The following is a 20,675-nucleotide window of genomic DNA, read 5'->3' as shown; positions in this document are numbered from 1 at the left end:
GGCAAGCAGCTTCAGGGCAGAGTCCCAGCTCCAAGAAGTGCCATGCCTGCATCCAAACCCCCCTGCCTCCCTCCCTGAGTAACGCACCCCCCTGCCCTGGCTGGGCAACTTGTCCCAGCCCAAATCCCTCCCTCCCTCACACCCCTGTCCTCCCCAACCCCAAAAGACTTACCAGATGGAGGCAGCTATGTCAGCTGCTTGTTTAGTCTATGGCTGAATTGCCAAATCTTTTCTGAATCTTTGTCTGAATTGATTTGGATGCTTCGAATTGATTCAGAGTTTTTAATTGGTCTCCCAATTCGATTTGGATTTGGAAATTTGGTCCCTGAATTGGGCCAAATATCCTCCAAATCAGATTGGCTACTGAAGCTTCACACAGCCCTATTGTTTTTAACTCTAGCTACACCTACTCTGAATACCTTCAACAGACATCTGGATGTTTATCTTGCTGGGATCCTGTGATCCCTGCTGACTTCCTGCCCCTGGGCAGGGGCCTGGACTCAATGATCTTCCAAGGTCCCTTCCAGCCCTAATGTCTATGAAATCTATGAAATACTAACTCAACTGTGGACAGGGCTGTCCCTAGGGGGCACGAATCAGGGCAGCCGCCCTGGGCCCCACACTTTGGGGGGCCCCACGGAGCCAGGCGGAACAGTGGCGGCATGAAGCTAGGCGGAGCAGTGGCACCGTATCCAGCTACTTGCTGCCCTCCCTTCTCCCCCATCACTGACGCCGCTCATGCCGATGGCGGCGGCAGCTTCTTCAAGTCTAGGATTGGAGTGGGGGCAGAGCTCCACATGGGCTGATTTGCCCTGGGTCCCAGACCCTTGTCAGGTCGCTTCTGCCTGTGGAAATAACTTTCAATGAAGCAGTGGGTGCACTGTCAACACGTGCAAGAAGGCTTGATTTTGTAAGAAATATAGACATAATTCTAATGACAACAGAACTAAACCAGCATTTTTTGCTTAGTTGTTTGTGTTTTATACATAATATGTGGTATAGTAAATTAAGGCACATTCCAATAAAATTACTGAATAATATAGCGCTAGGTTCCTAGGATATTGTTAAAGCTTCTAGTTTCTTTTTACCTGGATAAAAATGCATGCTGTTTTATGTGGGATATTGTACCGCACCACCTGTACCCTTTCAAAATTCTAGATCCACCCACATTCAAAATAATGAACTTGCTCTAACTTGAGCCCACACAATTAATTTAAACCTGCTGCAGCAAATATTTGGTGCTAGCCTATCTGGTATCCATCTCTGCTCTAGCCAGTGTATACAGACTAAGTTGATGTATTCAGTGTATAAAGGAATACTTTTTTTTCCTACAACTTCTTTCAACTTCTTTATTGTCTTTTTTGTTAATTTTTTCGTTCACTCAAGAAAGGAGAGAATAATATGATATTCTGCTTTCTTGAAGCCCTTTAATTGGTCCTTTCATTCCTTTTCCTTTTACTTGCTTTGTCTAAAATCCCTTTGAGAAAATATTTAACAAGTATAAATTTAGAAAGAAGAAAGAAGCCAAACAAGGCTAATATTTTATCGCTGCATGGCTTAATTGGTTAGTTTTAAAGAGGTTTACTCTTTATTTTTGTATATTGGTTTTCTAACAAACAAATCTTGGTTTTTTATTTTTGATAACATGATGAGGCCCCAAATTGCTGAAAAATTAATGGAAAAGACTTTCATTAAGATGCGGGCCCTCTCCTTTTTTCTTCTCCTGATAACATTCATGTATTTGACCTTCATCAGGGAAGGACATTTATCACCAGCGCCATCTAACCATCTGTTAGTATACTTGTCCTCTCCTGTACATTTTCTTGTAAACTGAAGTATCATGGATCACTTCAGGCTTAAAACCAAGTAAACAGTTATGAAGGGTGTTGATGATAACTCAAGGACTCATACACAACAGAGTGTTGCAGTTTCTGATATGGTTAAAGCAAGAACCACAAATCACTCTTAATAGTGTGAGGTAGTTAGACATGTTAGTTTGAAATCAGGCAGAAGGTTGTGCATCTCTGCTTTTAGTCCATAATGTGCATCTCTATCCTGTCTTTTTCTCAATAGTTTTTCACAGTTCATTCAAATGACACTGGCCTCTTCTGGTTTGCACCATAGTGTAAATCTCTGTGCAGTGTGCTCTTGTGCAAGATGGATAGTGCTTTAGGAAAGGCTTTCTGTTAAGGATGGGAATTTATGCACTGGCAGTGGGGTCCAACTGAACTTTGGAGTTATGACTTTGGGGATTTGAAAGAGAAGGCATTTTAGCTTTGCAGATTGGCACCCTTTGTGCAGACGAAAGTTATTGCAGGCTATTGCTGTCACCCTTTGTTGACTTGCATTTTAACTGTTTGCCATGAGTGCCTACAGCCTGTGGTACCCATTGTTTTCTATGTTGAGAGTTTTTATGCACAGAGTAAAAGTTAGGTCATATAAGCATTTTGTTGCATTGTTACTTAAGATGCATTAATTTATTAATGGTACATTTATAAACCTAGGTGCAGCATTCAGGCTGTTACCAACAGCCCATCTCTGATTTATAAAAGACTAATTCTGCTCTGTTCTTTCAAATCCCCAGCACTGATGGCTATTGTTTCACCATAATAGAAGAAGATGAGGCTGGTGGGCATTTAATCACCAAGGGATGTCTAGGACTAGAGGGCTCAGACTTCCAGTGCCGGGTAAGAAAGTTTTTATGATCAAAATTTGGTTTGACCACTGTGCTAGCTTCCAGTTGACTCAAGTGCTGTCAGAAAGAATGACTACATCATCAGCTTTGATTTCTGTTCACTGGGGAAATGGGTCCTTTGCCCATATAAAATCTGGCTGAGGGTATGCCATTTGTATACCAAATTACTTATGTACAGGACCTTGCATTACTAGGTAAATTAGTGAGAGTCAAACCTTAGCGTCCTGATGAAATTGTAATATGCATAAATACATTCTCCTTCTCTATAAGTTCATGCTGCAGTTAAAATTATATAGGGCATTTTTAATTTCCTCCCTTAGACTGCTGTATGGTGCATACTTGTTATCCCTCCGCCCCCAGGTTGTAACACATTAGTGATGAGCAACTGAGTCCTGCATATTTAGACAGCAAAAGTTATGACTCTCCCTGGCTGAAGAAGTTATTCTGTATAGAAATACATCAGATTCCATTTTATGTACTGCAATAAACTGTTCATCCTGCGGAGCAATTCTTTGCTATGCTTGGATGTTTAAAGCAAAGACATCTCTAGAAGCTAAATCCTTAGCTGTGATAGGAGGATGGCAGTCAGGGCAGCAAATGAAATAGAGAGGGCTCTCAAGGTATGTCTATGATGCTGCAATATAATACAGAGAAGCCTGAGGTAGCTTTAAAAGCTGCTTATACATGTCCTCAGGGTTTTAAATAGAGCAGTTCCTGGAGAGCCATTATAATTAAAACACCTCACCACCATGTGTATTAAGCCCCTTACCCTTATAAAAATGGCCATGGGGTGCTTTATCTAAACCTCATTCAGTGAGGTTTAGATAAAGCGACCCTGTGGCTATTTTAAAATGCTCAGAGGCTTAGTACACATGATGGTGAGGCCATGCTGGAGCATTCTAATTAGAACTTGGAACAGACTCAATTAATCAAGCTTGCTCTGACGAATTCTAATTAGAACATGAACTAGCACATGTATAGGCAGCCAAAGAGACTAGCTCAGGTACTGGAAGCAGTTTAGCCAAAGCAGTATGTGAATCTCTATAGCCAGACTGCTTCTCATACTCAAGCTAGATCTTTTAAAGAGATCTGAGATATTCTGATCTGCATGGCAGCCTGCAATGTAGACATCTTCTTTCTACTCCCATTCACAAATCTATAGTTTGCAGACCAAATTAGAGCAACCTAAAGGTTGTTGAAATCAATCCAGTTTATTATAAACCCCCTAGGATACCAGTAAATATCGCCACAGGCCTCTCCAGCTCTGCTTCCTGTCATGCCCTTCAGAAGCTTCTTTTATTGGTGGGGATTCTCTTATACCAAAGGAATCAGCAAATGCCCCAATGCCAATAATTTTCTAAGAAAATGAGGTTCCCAAATCCATTCTAAAGGCATGGCCAGATTTTCTGAAGTACCTAGCACCAACAGCAATCTGCTGTGACTTTATTCACTTACTTTTTTGGAAATATTGTCCTGCAGGGTAAACTTCTGGGTGCTTTGCACTGGATATGGAAAATAATGCTTGTATAATCACTCACACACATACATCTTTCTGATTTGTCTAGTACTAATACTTCCTTTATATAATAACAGTTGCTACAGTGGAAGTGTATAAAGGATTAATTTGTCTCTTAATGTTTAACTCCAGTGCTCTGTGGATTTATTAGGATGGCAAAAATCATTACTGCTCTCACGTTTGAGGTGCTGCTCCTCTATACCATGCAGATCTATTTGCTTCTCAAGTACTGAAAGTGCTCAGTTTTGTGAATTCTTTTATTGCAGGATACTCCTATATCACACCAAAGAAGATCTATTGAATGTTGCACGGGGCAAGATTACTGTAACAAACACCTTCACCCTACATTGCCTCCACTGAAAAATCGAGGTAAGTGGAGGAGGTAAATCCGGCCTGGACCTCATACTTTTTTCCCCCTAGAAAACCCAAAGTAAAGAGAATTGGAAGAACTGCATAAAAGTTCTGTTTAACTGCTCCTGATATTTAGTATTATTTGTGTTGTTGAGTCAAGGGGAGTCCCACTGGTGATGTACAGGCCTGTAGTGAAATAATAGATCCTTTCCCAAAAAGCTCTCAATCCATGTTAGGCAGGGGCAGAAAATGTCTGACTAAATTTGTGCAGAGCCTTAACCTTATTAGGGCCTCTCTTTGCAACTGCCATATTAACGTTAAATGATGGTGATGGCAATAATGATAATGGTAATGATAATGAATGGCCTCCTCCATTACAAATGACTGTAGTCTGTAGCTGCATAATAGTTTAAGTATGACACTCAGCAGTTTCATTTTTTTTCAATGGGATTCTTCACAGAAAGGATACTGGATTGAGACACAGAGGGCAATAGATAAAGTAAATAGTTCACAAATGACTGGTGAACCATAAAAGCAATGAAACCTCATAAAATTCTGACTCCTAGTATAATAGTTTAATGTGATTTTGTTGGTCTCTAGTAAAAAAAAAATGGTTATTGGAGAGGGAGAATCTTAAGTGCAAATTATTCAGGCTGGATTAGTATATGCAATAATATTTTAATTCAGAAAATAAATCCATTTCCCCTACAGCTTGTTGAGATAACTCTGCAGAGTTGAAATGAAGTGATCTTTGCCTAACTGTTCTTTCTTCTGTCTTCAAAATAATTTTCCTTTCTATCCTAAACATTTTGGGCTAAATTCCACATGAAGGCAAACACTTCACAAGAAGTCATTCAGATCTCTAGATTTGTGCACATAAGATGAATTGGCCTAGAAAAGCAGTTTCCAACTTGGTGCCTGTGGGTGCCATGGTGGCTCCCGAGGTTTATTCAGGTGCCCGTGCACATTTTCATGATCAGTAAAAATCATTATTCCGACAAAAAATGCTGGCATATTGGAGCCTGCTGGTTTTTCTTTTCAATTTGAATGTGCCCCTGGGCACATAAACGTTGGGAACCACCAACCTAGAAAAACCCAGCAGCTAGAGTTCTGCCTGTGCTATCTGCTGCTTATGCAAAAATAGCCCACCAAAGCAAGTTTTTATTAATGTCAAAACATATTTGCTTTTTTATTTGTTTGCTTTTAGGAGGGGAGAATGCAGAGGAAGAAAGGAATGGTATTTAGATACCAGGTGCCAGCTAGAGGGATAAATTGACCAAATAACAGAGAGAATATCTATTGAATAAATTATATAACTAAATAAAGTTTAAACAGCATTTCTGCTGCTGGGGTACTCCCAGAATTATTATTTGACAAACAAAAGGTGATATAAAAAAATCTTGGAGAACATAGCAGTTATAATGTGGTTTTCAGCACTGCACTTCAAGAAAGATGTGGATAACCTCGAGAGGGTGCAGAGGAGGGCCACTCATATGATTAGGGGCCTGAAGGATGGGTCGCATGAGGAGAGACTCCAGTAGCTGGGCTTGTTCAGTCTGAGTAACAGGAGGCTGTGAGATCACTTGATAGCTGCCTACAAGTATGTCAGGAGGCAGTGTCAGGATCTGGGGGAGCAACTCTTCAAGAAGGCACCCCTAGGGAGGGCAAGGACCAATGGGCACAAACTAACAGAGGGAAGATTTAGACTGGACATAAGAAAGAACTTCTCCGTAAAGGTAACGAGAACCTAGAACATACTCCTGGCAGAGGTGATGTAGTCGCCATCCTTAGAGGCATTCAAGAGCAAGCTGGACAGGCACTTTGTTGAGCTAGTGTGAGTTCATTAACTTCCTGCCTATGGCATGGGATTGGACTTGACGAGCTTACAGGTCCCTTCTGGTCTATGATTTTATATTCATTTAAGACTTCCTTTGAAACATATGTCATCTGGCACTAACTTAAGAGGGAAAATTGTGGCTGTAACTTTAGAGACTGCCTTAGAAAATGTAGTTATCTGGGACTTGTGTACAATTGTTTGGCAATTCTGAAGTCAGCACCTTTTTAAAAGTCGCATGCTAATATGGTCAGTTGGAATTCTTGGTGCCAGTGACTGGTAGAACTTTCTATCGCCCCATCACAATCACAGCATGGGGTAGTAATTTAGATAGTGAATCCTTCCAGTAGCCTTATATAAAATTGTTTAGTTGGTATAACTACTGAGGAGTGCTGAGTTTATAACCATTCTTCCTGTCTGGGATTTTTGTTTAGTATATGATGCAGTGAATGCTCTGAAAGTTGTTATTAGGCCTTAATATAAATAATGATGTTAAAAAATAAATTAAAGATGGACTTGTAGAAACAAAGCCCCATTGGATTACACACAAAAAGAATGGATGTTGTTTTGCATTTGAAAAGAAACAAAAAAGTTTGATTCTGATCAGGAATTTATAGCCAAGGTCATATCTCAGGGGAACTTTGGGTCTACCAAGGTCTTCCAACTGCAGGTCAGAGGTTGCTGAACTACAAATTAACACATGCACAGAAACAACATCTACAAATGCATGCAGTGTGTGTTCTGAAAGTGTATTTCCAGGCTTAGCATTTATTGGAAGGAGTTCACTCCTTTTACCGTGACAAGAAATGAAGCACCATATACATAAAAGTATCAGATGGAAGAATTAACATTAGTCAAGCAGGAAGGCAAAACACAACAGCAGCTAAACCTATTTCTGGGTAGTGTTAGAATACATTCTACTGAAGTAGAAGTAGAATATAGGACCTTGGAGATAACATGTTGTCCTCTTGGCAGTCATGCATCTGCCTTATTAAGGAAATGAGAATACTAATCAAGTCTGATACAACACCTCTATTTTGAACAATAAAACTTATTACTGGAAATCCCAGCAAAAGTGCAGGCTGAAAGCAGTTGAGAGAAGAAATATGTCTTTACTGATTTAAAGCCTTTATAAGCAGAAGTGCTGGTGCCACCATGTCTGGCTCCCTGCCTGTACACCTAGTGATGAATGGGCAAGGGAATGATTGGAGGAATGATGGGGTTTGATATTTGCACACAGTTTCCAAGCCTTGGATTTTACTGCAGTTCTTACCAGGATAATCTAAACGCTGTGCAGTGGAGGAAATTGGGGAGGGATGGGACTCTTCCCATCTTTTTAATATGCTGACACTACCTTGAACTCACTGTGGTGAGTTTCAAAGGCGGATTTCAGCAGAGCATCATACATAACAGGGTGAGTTGAACAAGTGATGGGGGTCAGAAAAGCACCAGAACTATTAGAAAAGTTTTTTCCAAGGCACTTTCTTTCTGCTTTCTTTCATTATCATCTCTCCCTCCCTGTACTGAAGACAACAGTGACACCTGTGTGTGGTGCCTATAAATAGCATCACTATGTTGGTCATACAAAGTAGAATCCTTGCATTTGAATTGCTAGATGATGGCTAACATCCCCTTTTAACCAGAATATATAAAGGAGCTTCAGTAACCAGCTGCTGGTTTATTTTGTATCCCACAGTTAATAACTCACTGTGGCGTCCTCAAGCTTTTCTGCTTATTTTTATAACCTCACTGCTTGGCATAACTGTAGTTACCAAGTAACAAAACATTAGAAAGCAAAGCACAGACTCTCAGTGCTAATTGGCACCCTTTACAGTCACACCAATGACTGAGCGATCTTGAGGGCTGAACTAGCCTGCTCCTCTGCCACCCCTAAAGAACAGCCGTACCAGGTTAGAACTGAGGGAGAGGAGGTAGAGGGAAAAGTTTTCACTACTGCTCTGTGTGTGGTTTCTATTCTGTAGATGGATAGAGGACTTAATTGCCCAGGAATGTCGGCACCATTCCTTTGACTTCACAGACATTAAAAAGTTGGAAAATCAGGCTGCATTTCTTTATATTTTGTTGATCATTCATCAGATAGTTTACAAAGCTTCAGACTAAGGAAATGAAATCCCTCCAGGATAATTAGAAGCATGGGCTGGTGATGGCTCAGTTGTTGTCCCACCGACATTATTGCTTTACAAAAGGGCTTAAGAAAGATGTCTGCTACCTTGCTATAGTAGTAGGACCCATTTCCTAACCACTGTGTGTATAGTAAGTCATTAATAAAGTGATGTGATGTCCCAAGACACATCCTAATCCTTCAGAAGGGTGGGGGAGGGTGTGTCTAACAAGAAGCACCAAATAATAAGCATCCAGATTCCAAGAGGTGCACAGTACTTAGAGGCCTGCTGACTGCTGTATACATTCTGGCACAATTAGCGCTTGTGCAAATTTGGCCACTTATATATAGGGACCTAAATAGGAATGTGAAGATCCTGAACTTCAGCTACCTGAGTTTAAATATGTTGGCCACAATATATAGAATTCTAAACACTGTTCTTGGGAGAATTATCTTTGGAATTATTTAAAAATACCATGGTTTATACAGTTCTTTCAAACAAGCATGCACACATGCACGCACACACGCACACACACGCACACATGAATACCAAAGGGCAGGGAGCCCTAATTGTCAACTTGCAAGTTTCTCATGGGTGTAATTTCATTGACTTCCATCAGAGTTACTGTGTATGCATTATGCTAGCCCAAGAGGCAAAGTCAGAATTGGGTTTCCTATGTGCAGCATGCAATGCTCATTGTGTTTAGCATCTGCAAAAACTGCCAGCCCAACTTCTGTTGTCAAATGTTCTGTGAAATTGGATCCCTTGCTGTGAACAAATCTCCCTGTTCTCCAGAGTATAAAAAATACTCCCTCTATGATCTGCATGCTCTATTTATCCTCTCATGGGCTGGTAGGCTGTGACATCTTAAACTGTTACAAACCACACATTTTAGAGGGAAATGACTGGCAGACCTAGACTGCTTATATACCAGGAAATAGAGCCTTTTGCCTCCCTGAACAACCACCTCCTTGACAGAGAGGACTGAGCTCCCCAGTGAGTTCTCTATTTCAGCTCCCATCACACTTGGAGTGACAGCCCAGGTAGAAATCTGCTGCTATGGTGAGAATGATGTGCTCTAGTGTTTTCCTGATAGGCATCATGTCAGTGTCTCCTTTCAAAGGCAATGGCCATGTCTTGAATGTTTACATTGTCAATGTTCCAAGAGCAGGTAATGGCAGGTTAAAACATGACCAATGTGATCAAAAGGCATATTGGTAGGTAATCTCTGTTCCTGTTAGAAAGGAGAAGAAAAGAAATAGTTGGGGGCAAAAATAAGAGAAGGAACTAGATCTTTAAAATAAAAGTGCCTGACAGTAAGTCAAGAGTCCCATAGGAACCTCCTTGTCTCATTACCCTAGTAAATCTGAAATGTAATAGTGCTATTCCAGGATGAGTCGATAAGGATAGAGTTCTTGCAGTTTACTGCATGTTCAGCAAGACAATCAGTCTGAGAGGGCTTCAGAAAACCTCATCCTAATCTGCATTACAATGAGCACCAACATAGGGAGAGGGAGCATGTGAATGAAGTAGTTTAAAGGAGGATGGGACAAGACTTGTCCAGTTTTTTGCATGAAAATATGCACAAACACACATGTTTGAAACAGGAATACAAATTTGAGGTTACAGTTAAGTTTTAAAACAGAATATACGATTCATGCAGCATTAATTTGAACACTTCAGGCACTTTCACATCATCTAATTTCTAACCAGCTGTTTTACATGTTGCACTTGCAGAGGGTTTTTGAAGGGCTGTTTAGTATGGTATGGATATTTTTAGCCATAAATGTAAGATTTTATAATTTTCACCCAATATACAGAGTGAAGGGGGAGGGAGGGAATTGCTGAAGTGTTCTAACAGAGAGGCAGAGAGAGACAAAGAGGCAGAAGACCTTAAATTGTTGTAAATATCACTCACATTTTTAAATATATACCTGTCTCCTCTGTTAGCATGAATACAGTCATGCTTCCCTTCTATTTTAACTGAGTGTATTAGTACATAAAAGTGAATTAAGAGAAAGGGAGCTCAGATCTGATGTCTGTCCTGGCTGACAAGATATGTAAGATAGAAGACTGCAGGTGCTATGGGTTTTTCTTGATTTTTTTTCATTAAGGGCCAAATATAATACTACAAACACAGTCATTGTTACCATAAGACTGCTGCCTGAGTGAAAACTGCAGAATCAGAGAGTTCTCAAGCAATGCAGAAGGCCAAAGAACAAGCACATAAAATGGCTCTGAAATCCAGGGCGGTATTCTACAATAAACTTCAAAAAAGAGAAAGGAAACAGTTCTGTTTTTTAATATATCTGTGAATTCTTGTGTTCTGTCTTACATGTGAAACTGAACTCAGAGAGGCAGGATACAATTTAGACCTGACCCTAGTGTTAAAGATCTCTGAGGAATTCTAACGTAGCAGTGACTTCTAAGGCAAAAATAAAGTCATTTTACAGTGGCCTTTCTTTTTTTTTTAATTAAAAAAAAACCCTATTTCAGATTTTGTTGAAGGAAACATTCACCATAAAGCCTTGCTGATCTCTGTAACTGTGTGCAGTATACTCCTGGTGCTTATCATCATATTCTGCTACTTCAGGTAAGTTAAGTCAGCAATATCGAAGAGTTGTGTGCTGCACATTTGTTCCTAATATCACTTCTGTCTCTCCCCTAAGAGTCCCCCCCCATTACAAACAAGAGTATTTTTTTTGTGGAAAGATGAAAGATTTAATTGAAACAAAACTGTGATTCAGTTAGAGAAGAGAAAGGTATATAGCCCTATTGGTCTTCAGTAAGGTAAAAGGCAGGGTGGATTTGCACCTTGTAGACTAACTAAATCAATACATAACAGAAGCTTTCGTACACAGTGAACGATGCATCTGATGTAATTTATGTTATCTCATGATGAAGTAAGCCTGCTGTTTAAAACTGCTTATGCTATGCATCTACTCGAGGACAAGATGACCCCACCCCAATAATTGCACTTTATATGTGGAAAATTCATAACTTTGTTATAATTTTCCAGGAATAGAATCTAATTATTGGAGGGTTGCTTTGAATTTATCCCCCTCCCACTGCTACAGCAGGGAAAACAAATTTGAGGCATCTTGCCTTCTTCCCTAACCCTAACCCCTTCCCCGCTCCTTACTGTCAGACCCTGCTCTTCCTGAGCACATGGAAATGAGAAGCAAATATGAAAATGCTAACCTCAAAATAAACGGACCTGTGGTAATTTGCATATAGTACCAATAGACGTAATTCATGAAGAAATGATGGATCATACCTTTTTTTGAAACTGCTGCAAGTTTTAGCACAAGCACTCCATAAGCGTACTTTTAAGCAGCACTTTTGTATTTACTTATATATAGTACAAACTTTTCAAATTTTTCAAGGCCACGTAAGTTCCAAATTCTGTTGGGGAAAGCCCAATAGTCAAGTTCCAAAATTTGACTGAAAATGGCTCAGTTGTCAAGTCTGTGTACCTCTACCACTGGGCAAATATCTTCCATCCCAGACCCATCAGTCTGGGGCTTTGCATACTCCCCAAATCTAGGCAGGCATCCTGTATGAAAGGCCCTGGGGTTTAGACCCCCCTGTCTCCTTGTCTCCAAAAGGCAGTGAAGTAAACAACCTTTTTTCCCCCTTTCAGGGGCCAAATCAGTTCCAAATTCTGTTTGGCAAAACCTAATAGTCAAGTTCCAAGTTTTGACTGAGCAGAGCTCAGTCATTCGCGTCTGTGTGACTGTACCTCTGGGCAAGTATCCTCCTTCTCAGACCAATCAGTCTGGGGCTTCAGATACTTCCCAAATCTGTCACAGACATCCTACATGCAAACACAGGGCTCAGGGACCCTGCGGTATGATTAACCCCTTGTCTCGCTTTCCAGGGGAAAGCAAGAAAGCAGTCCTCCATTGCCACAAAATTGTGCAGCTGAGTTTCCTGCATTTGGGGAAACTCACAGGGGTCAACCTGTCCAGAGTGCAAGGGACAGCCTCACTCTACTATACTTGGTCATACTAAGGTCAATTCCAAATCCTTTGAATTGTACAAGAACCATATGTAGCCTTACTACTAGCAAGTATCCTCCACCCCAGACTTTTCAGCCTTGGACTTCGGATACTTCCAAATCTTTTGGCAGGCATCCTACGTCCAGGCCCAAGCCTGGAGCCTTGGGGTTTGGATGCCCCCAGGTTTCACTTGCCCTCAGCCATATTGCTGCAGGAGCAAGGTAGAGAAGAATCTCCCATTTCCATAAAGTTGGCATTTAGCTGAGATCCTCCTACTGGAAGCTAGCCAGTGGGAAGCTAACTGTAGGGAATCCTGTCCACAAGCAGACAAGGGTGTACCCTCCACTACAGAGTGCCATTTTAATGTTACTACTTCGGTCATGGTATTTTCCTGCCACTGTGCTTGATAGTAGTCCAAAGCCAGAAATATCATGGTTTACCATATTGTTCATTGGGCAGGTCCTCAGCAAAAACAACAGCATTTCAAGCAGTTGCTCAGTTTGTGTATGTACTCCAAATATCCCCCACCACCCACAAAAGATCCACGTGCTAATTAGCCCCTCACTCACGACTGGAACTGCGTGCTATTGTCACAAGTCCTGGACTCCTCAGTTTTTTTTGATGAAGGTGAGGTGCAGGGCAACCACCTGAAAAGTCTGGGGTGGGGGATACTTGCTGGTAGTAGGGCTACGTATGGTTTTTGAATGATTCAAAGGATTTGGAGCTGATCTGGCTAATTTGACCTGGTACATGGAAATTTAAAAAAAGGTATGTTCCTTTTTAAAGGCAGGCAAGACTAGGGGGTATCTAAACTCCAAGACCTCCAGGCTTCGAGCTTGGACTTGGGGTGTCTGCCATGGATTTGGGAGTATCTGAAGCCCCAAACTGATGAGTCTGGGAGGTAGAATACTTGCTGGTGGTAGCAGCACACAGACTTGAATGAATGAGCTCTGCTCAGTCAGAAGAATTCAGAACTGATTTGGCTGAGTTGTCCCAAGACATGAAATTTCAAAAAACAGTAAAACTTTACTTGGTGCAAGAGATCCCATGATCCTCTCAGCTGATCAGGTGTAGAGTGAAGCCTGCCCTTGCACTCTGGGCAGACTAATAACTGCATGCTTCCCTGATTTTGTGGTAATTCAGGACTGAGTTTTTGCTTTCCCTGAGATGTTTGCTCCTCAGCCTTTTGACTAGGAGTAAGCAACGTTAAGGGCATTCAAACTCCAAGGCCTCCAGGCTTGAGGCTTGCACATAGGATGCCTGCCTGGATTTGGGGAGCATGCAAAGCCACAGACTGAAGGGTCTGGGAGTGGGGCTACTTACCCAACGGTAGAGCCACACAGACTTGAATGATCGAGGTCTGTTGAGTCGAAACTTGGAACTTTACTATTCAGCTTTGACCAATAGCATTCAGAACTGATTTGGCCCTTGAAACAAAATTGAAAAAAAATCAGCATGTTTGCCCAATATGGACCATGTATGTACTTTAGAGTCATGCTCTGTGTTGGCTTTGTTTAATCAGCTTCATAGTTGTTTTCCATTACTAAGCATATGCTGCTTTTGGCAGCAGTTAAATGATAAACAATGTATTTAGTGAGGTATGTGAATGTAAAACTAGGGGCTTTTTCCTCCATGCTGATTGGGGGGAAGGGGGGGGGGGGGGGGAAACCTTGCCTTGTATTCCAGTTAGTCAAATACAAAAAAGTAGCTACTCTGTATCTTATGGTAAAATCATAGAGATATCATCATTATGCTATTTAACACAACTTTCATTCATATATTTTTCATGAAAAGTATATCATTAAAAAGTTCTTCACTGGGAAATAAAATAATAAATGATGAAAACAGATAGGAACAGTAGTGCAAAGACTTTGTATAGAAAATAAATATAAGCTTCTAAGTAGGCCTGTGCGAAGTGGCAAATATTCACTTCAGATTCAGCTGATTCGGAGGGACGGTGTTTCAGTTTGGTGATTTGAATCACTGTCCCGATTCGATTTGGCCAGTTTGGATCCAAAGATTTGGCACTGATTCGGAAATTTAACCATAGACTGAACAGGCAGCAGTCCTCACCACGCTGGACACAGCTGCCTCCAGCTGGTAAGTCTGCTGTGGTGGGCAAAGTGGGGAGGGAAGGGGAATGGATGGGGGCAGATCAACACCCCCATAGTGAGGCAGGGATTGGGTTTGGGGCTGGATCAAGCTGCTCAGCCAGGGTGGGGTTGTGCGGGGTGCCGGGGAGTGGACTTCTGCCACTGCACACCACCACGTGCCGCTGGTCTGTGAGGGCATGGGAGCGGGAGTGTGCTCCCAGACATTTGTGGGCCAGGCTGGGCCAGGCTGCACTCTAGACAGGCAGCGGAAGACGCTGGGAATGGGGTCTATGCCCTGCTGCCGCTCGCGCAGCCTCCCCACGCGTCCCAGACATGCTGTGGCTTCACCCCACCTGGGTGAGCAGCAGCAGGGCATGGCGGCGGGCATGTGCATCTGGATCAGGGTGGGGCCAGTGGCAGGGGCTATGGGGAATTTTAGGGTGGCTGCAGCCCCCCCATAGTCCCTGCTCCACTGCACTCTGTAGGGCAGGCGGAGCCAGGGCTGTGCTCTGGGCTGCAGCTGGGGCTAGCCGCCAGGAGCACAGCCCTGGCTCCACCCGCCCCACGAAGTGCTGCCCAGTGGCAGGCGGCTGAGGCTAGCCTCCTGCAGTGCAGCCTGGCTCAGCCCGCCCTTTGCACATACAGGAGCACATGCCTGCTCCCTTGCCCTCCCAGATCAGCAGCACGCAGTGGCAGGAGCCTCCCTCCCCAAGTTGTCCTCCCCCCGCCCTGGCTGTGCAGCTTGACTCAGCCCCATCCCCAATCCCTCTCTCGCTGTGGAGGTGTTAATCTGTCCCCCCACCCACCACGTCCCATCCCTCCCTCTCTCCTCTGCCCACCACAACAGACTTACCAGCTGGATGCAGCTGTGCACGGTGTGGTGAGGACTGCTGCCTGTTTAGTCTATGACTGAATGTCCAAATTAGCACTGAATCTTTTCCGAAACGATTTGGAGGCTTCCGATTCGATACGGACTTTTTAATTGGTCTCCTGATTCAGTTTGAATTCAGAGATTCAGCCACTAAATCAGGCTGAAACTCCTCCAAATCAAATCAACTGCTGAAGCTTTGCACAGCTCTAAGTCTCTTAACACTATGCAGGCTTGCACATAACCTCATAAACTGAATCCAAAAGGGAGAGAGATTAAGAAATGCAGGTAAATAGGTATGGGACATATGATTCTTAAATGATTATTCACAAATGATTATTAAATAATTATTAAAATCTTAAAATAACACAAATCTCAGTGTCTTTTTGATCATAAGAGATCATTATATCCATTACCAAAACGTCAGTTTTCTTTTTTTAAGCACTATTCTTTGAATGAAAACTTTAATATAGCTATGAATAAATAAACTGTGGCTTCCAGAGCCCATTTTCTTTTTCTTTTTACTCATGTGGTGTTCTGACACTAAAAATTGAACGGTTTAGTATGCTGAAAATGGATCAGAAAATAAAAGATAATAAATCTAGAATATTCTTCTAGTAGATGCTAAGAATTCGTATAAGACTGGCATGTTACTGGCATTTTCTACACAGCTTGTCTTATTCATTGTACTGTCAACTAATCTAGTATTCATCTGAAATGTTAGGTACAGAAGACAAGAAACGAGACCGCGTTACAGCATCGGACTTGAACAGGATGAGACTTACATTCCTCCAGGAGAATCCTTGAAAGACTTGATTGAACAGTCTCAGAGCTCAGGGAGTGGTTCTGGGCTCCCTCTGCTGGTAAGAAAGGAATATTATTTAGATACTAATAACACCAAGATAAAGACAGCAATATAAATAAACCAGGGAGTCATTGCTGAAGGCAAAATTGGACCCTGTATGTCTTTTTTTGGCAGCGGTAACAAGGGTATCAGTTGGAAAATCAGAGGTCTTTCTTTCATGCTCAGGAGAGGGTTTGCTTTTCATCTGACACACAGCAGTGCAAATGCAGAATAACTGACTTCCATGGAATTCATATGGATTTACGACAGTGTAAATGAGATCAGAATCTGGTGCAGAATTTCAAATGCAGTACCTTCTATATGCAACATACAAGCACAGTTCAAACACTGCTATATTATTTTTATAAAAGGAGGATTGTGAAACTGTTAAACTTGGAACCTTTATACACTGTTGTGTTACGTTATATTAACAAGCTAAGAGCAGCATCCTTCACTTCACTTTCCTCTGGCCGTAGCAGCCTTATAGGTTGAATGCACATCAATTCAATACAGTGTATCATCATTTCTGAGTTGTATCACAAGTAGCTGTGGCTGAGACCCAAATGCCTGTATATAAGGGGAGAGTGTTTCCATTAGTAGGTTTATATTTCAGAGAAAAAGCATGGCTTTTCTGTTTATCAGAGTTTGGGTTTTTTGATAGTTCTACCTTCCTACCTTGGAGGTCCTGGACTTCATGGCACCACAGAGACTCAAAATGAGTTATTATAGATACTGCCTCTGAAAGCTGCTATTTCCTTAGCATTTTCCTTATATATGGCCAAGAGTTGTATATCCTTCGTATCTATTGGCATATTCTACAGTTTCCCCATCGCCATACTGTTTGAGCAACTTCCAAGAACATAAAACAGACTTAAGAGGACATCACTTGATTAGTCTCATAATGAATCGAAATTTGGAGGAGTTTAGAGTTCATCCTGATCACCTAACATGGCTTTTAAACAGTGCATGCCTGTACACATGTGGGGAGGCTGCTCCGACATGCTGTGATTACATGCGCTGCAATTAATTGAGTCTGCTGGAGCATGGTAATTTGTGCAGCCTCCAGCAGTCTCCACATCTCATGTATCAGCATCCCCACACCTCAAAATGGTTGCTGGGGCACTTGAACTAAAGCTCGTTTGACAAGCTTTAGTTCAAGCACCTCCACCACCATTTTGAAATGTGGAGATGCCTCTACATGAGACACTGTGGGTGCTTTAATTAGCCCCTTCACCCACAGAGCATGTGTAAAAATGCCCAGTGTGCCCTGACCAGGGTAAATGTAATCAGGATGTTTAAAATGTGTTAGTGAACAGGTATATCTTCATAGCTGTAGCCCCAGACCAGTAACAAATGTGTACAACAACAAAATGGCAAAACTCTTTGTTTTCAGCTTCTTTATTATTTATTTCCCAAATAAAGATATAAAGCTGATGCTTCAGAAAAAAATGAACCATAGTTTCATTTTGCAAAACTTATAAAATGTCAGTTTATCATAAACAATACTGTCTTCAGCAGCCCATTTATTATATTGGATAAAAATATTGCAGCAAATCTAAACCTTAAGCAAGATACTATCCCTTATCTGTTACTGAACAATGCCAATTTCCTCTCTTGTAATAATATCATAGCCCTCAGTCACGCTCATATATTTAAGGTGATATAAATAGTGCCACTCTGGGTTTCTGGCTTCTTTTTTTTCCTCCCAGAAGTTAGCATCTCTCTCGCACACAAGTTAGGCCAGGGGTGGAAAATTATTTCGGCTGTAGGGTCACTCATGGAGTTTTGGTGAGATGTTGAGGGACGGGGGGTACTGACCCAGCCTCAGCCCCTTGTCACAGTTGTTTACCCTGCCTGGTGAGGTGGGGGACGGGGAGATGCCAGTTTATCCTATCTAGCCCCATCCGTCCTGCACCCACCGCTGGGGTGCTGGATAGAGTGGACGGGGTCTCATAGTTTCATAGTAGCTAGGGTCAGGAGGGACCTGAACAGATCATCTAGCCTGACCCCCTGCCACAGGCAGGAATGATTGCTGGGTTCATAAGACCACAGACAGGTGGTCATCCAACCTCCTCTTGAGTTTGCCGAAGGTAGGGGCGAGGACCACTTCCCTGGGAAGTTGGTTCCAGATTTTGGCCACCCTAACTGTAAAATATTGCTTTCTGATCTCTAACCTAAACCTGTTCTCCATCAGCTTATTACCATTGTTTCTTGTCACCCCAGGTGGTGCTGGGGAGAAAAGGGCTCTAACCTATTTACTGTTGATCTCCCCTGATGAGTTTGTAAGCAGCCATCAGGTCCCCCCTCAGCCTCCTCTTGCTGAGGCTGAACAGGTTCAGGTCCCTCAGTCTCTCCTCGTAGGAGAGAGACCAGCCCAGGACCATCATGTGCAGGGTGCACGCAGCCAGGCAGATGGGATGGGGCAGTGGCAGGGGAGGAGGAAGGGTCCAGGAGTAGGATGGGTGACCGGGGCTGAGATCACAAGGTGGTGGCAGCATGGGGCTGGGGCGGAGGGCAGAGCTGCAAGCTGCTCCCCACATGTCCCTGTGATGGGCACCTGTTTTGCAGGTAGTGGCCAGCCCCTGCCCACAGAACTGGTGCCTGTCACAGGAACATGCAGGGAGCTGATCATGGCTCTGCCTCAGGCTCCTGCCCCACACTATCGTCACCCCATGATCCTGTCCTTGGCCCTGTCCCTGCCCACTCATTCTGCTCCTGAATGCTGCTCCCCGCCTGTTTGTGGCCCCATCCTGTCTGCCCCCACTAAGTGTGCCCTGTCTGCGGGGGTCCTGGGCTGGTCTCCATGGAGACCCTGCCCACCTGCTCCATCCAGCATCGCTGCAGGGGTTTCTGGGAAGCTGAGTCTGGCAGCTGCACCACCCCACCTGCTGCCACACCACACACCTGGCAGAATACAACTCCCGGTGTGTCTGAGAGCTGCATGTAGGGATAAGGAAGGCTGTGCTCCACACCAGGTGGCACCTCCATGCTCAGGCTCTCTGGGACCAGCCGCAAGGCTGTCTCTGATGCCTGAGCCAGGCAGGGCTGAGGAGCCCACCATGGGCTGCATAAAATCACTTGGGAGGCTGGATCCAGCCTGCAGGCTGTACTTTGCCTACCCCTAAGCTCAGCAGAAGACGGGGTAGAGGTGCATCCTGTGTACCACCTGAGATGCATCACAAGTTAGTGAAAGGTTAAATGTTGTCAATCAAATATTAATTCCCAAAGCATTTTCTGAACTTATAAGTAAAGGCTTTTGCCTTGCATACAATCACTGCTTGGGCTAACCTGTACACCAACCAGAATCCTGTTGACTTAAATAGGAGACATTGCTCATTGTCTGGCCTTTGGGTCATTTTGCAAAATTGTGGCCAATATAACAAAGCAATCCATTTTTGAGTTTGTTAAACAGTTTATTCAATTAGGTGTGGGCTGCTCAACTCAGACTGCTCATGCATTTTTCTAATTCCATTCAGAAAATAATTTTGTTCCAAGACTGTTGACAAAAGTTCATATGACCAAAGCTTTGTATGCATCTTAAAAACAGCAAATTTGCCTTGGGCTAAGCTCTTTTCAGTCAAAATTAGAATTAATTCTGTGACAAAACAGAATTCTGTTGGAGGAAAAGTGGGAGTTGTCTGTAAATGTTTAGGTCATCCAGCCATGGAAGAGAGAAAAAAATGCTATGTCACCTTCGCTGACTAGTCATAAAGCTCAAAGAATAAATTCTGGATGTTGAAGAATCAGCAAGCTATTAATTGTCGCAAGGAATCCAGAGATTAAAAATGTGTAAAATCTGCTCATAAAATACTTTGCAGCAACCATTTAAAAAAATCAGCATCAGTTCATGAATAAAGACATTATTTATATATTTATTAAATAAAACAAATTTTTCATAGTAAATAACTTGACTAGCCTTTGTAGGAAGAAACCAAGTTAAGGGTCTTTACAGAGTATTGAACTGCCTTAGCATTCATAACAGAAATGTGTTTTTTCATTTTCTTAATGTAATTTAATAAGAAACTTTTCATCATTAAATACTGTAATTTCATATACTTTATGATGTCATTACATAAGTTTATAAAAATCCAGTTATTTTATGTAATGTTATTACTGTTCAGGATACATTTTTAAATTGGGCAAAACAGAAAGTAACAATGTTAAAATTACATTACAAAATGCTAAAGAAAAGTAATATAACTGTGTAATACAACTGTTTGTTAATCACTACATGAGAATATAAAAGGATAAATCAATAAAAATTAAGCCAGGCTTTCATTGGTGTAAATCAAGTAACAGCACTGAACAGCACCATCTTGACAGTCTCATAATAGGGTTTGAAAAATAATA

The 20,675-nt window shown here is 42.3% G+C and overlaps 1 protein-coding gene across 1 annotated transcript in view; it reads left to right on the top strand.

The window, feature by feature from the left end:
• Positions 1-20,675, top strand: part of BMPR1B (bone morphogenetic protein receptor type 1B) — a 392,009-nt gene that overhangs the window by 350,774 nt on the left and 20,560 nt on the right. The window contains exons 5-8 of the mRNA XM_019553356.1: positions 2,585-2,687; positions 4,478-4,580; positions 11,016-11,112; positions 16,206-16,344. Coding sequence (XP_019408901.1) covers positions 2,585-2,687; positions 4,478-4,580; positions 11,016-11,112; positions 16,206-16,344 — 442 coding nt within the window. The remainder of the gene's footprint in view (positions 1-2,584; positions 2,688-4,477; positions 4,581-11,015; positions 11,113-16,205; positions 16,345-20,675) is intronic.

Source organism: Crocodylus porosus, unplaced genomic scaffold, assembly GCF_001723895.1.
Source record: "Crocodylus porosus isolate Cpor-Errol unplaced genomic scaffold, CroPor_comp1, whole genome shotgun sequence".
NCBI lineage: Eukaryota > Metazoa > Chordata > Crocodylia > Crocodylidae > Crocodylus > Crocodylus porosus.
Note: the sequence above shows the minus strand (reverse complement) of the source record. Positions and strands in the feature narration are given on the sequence as shown.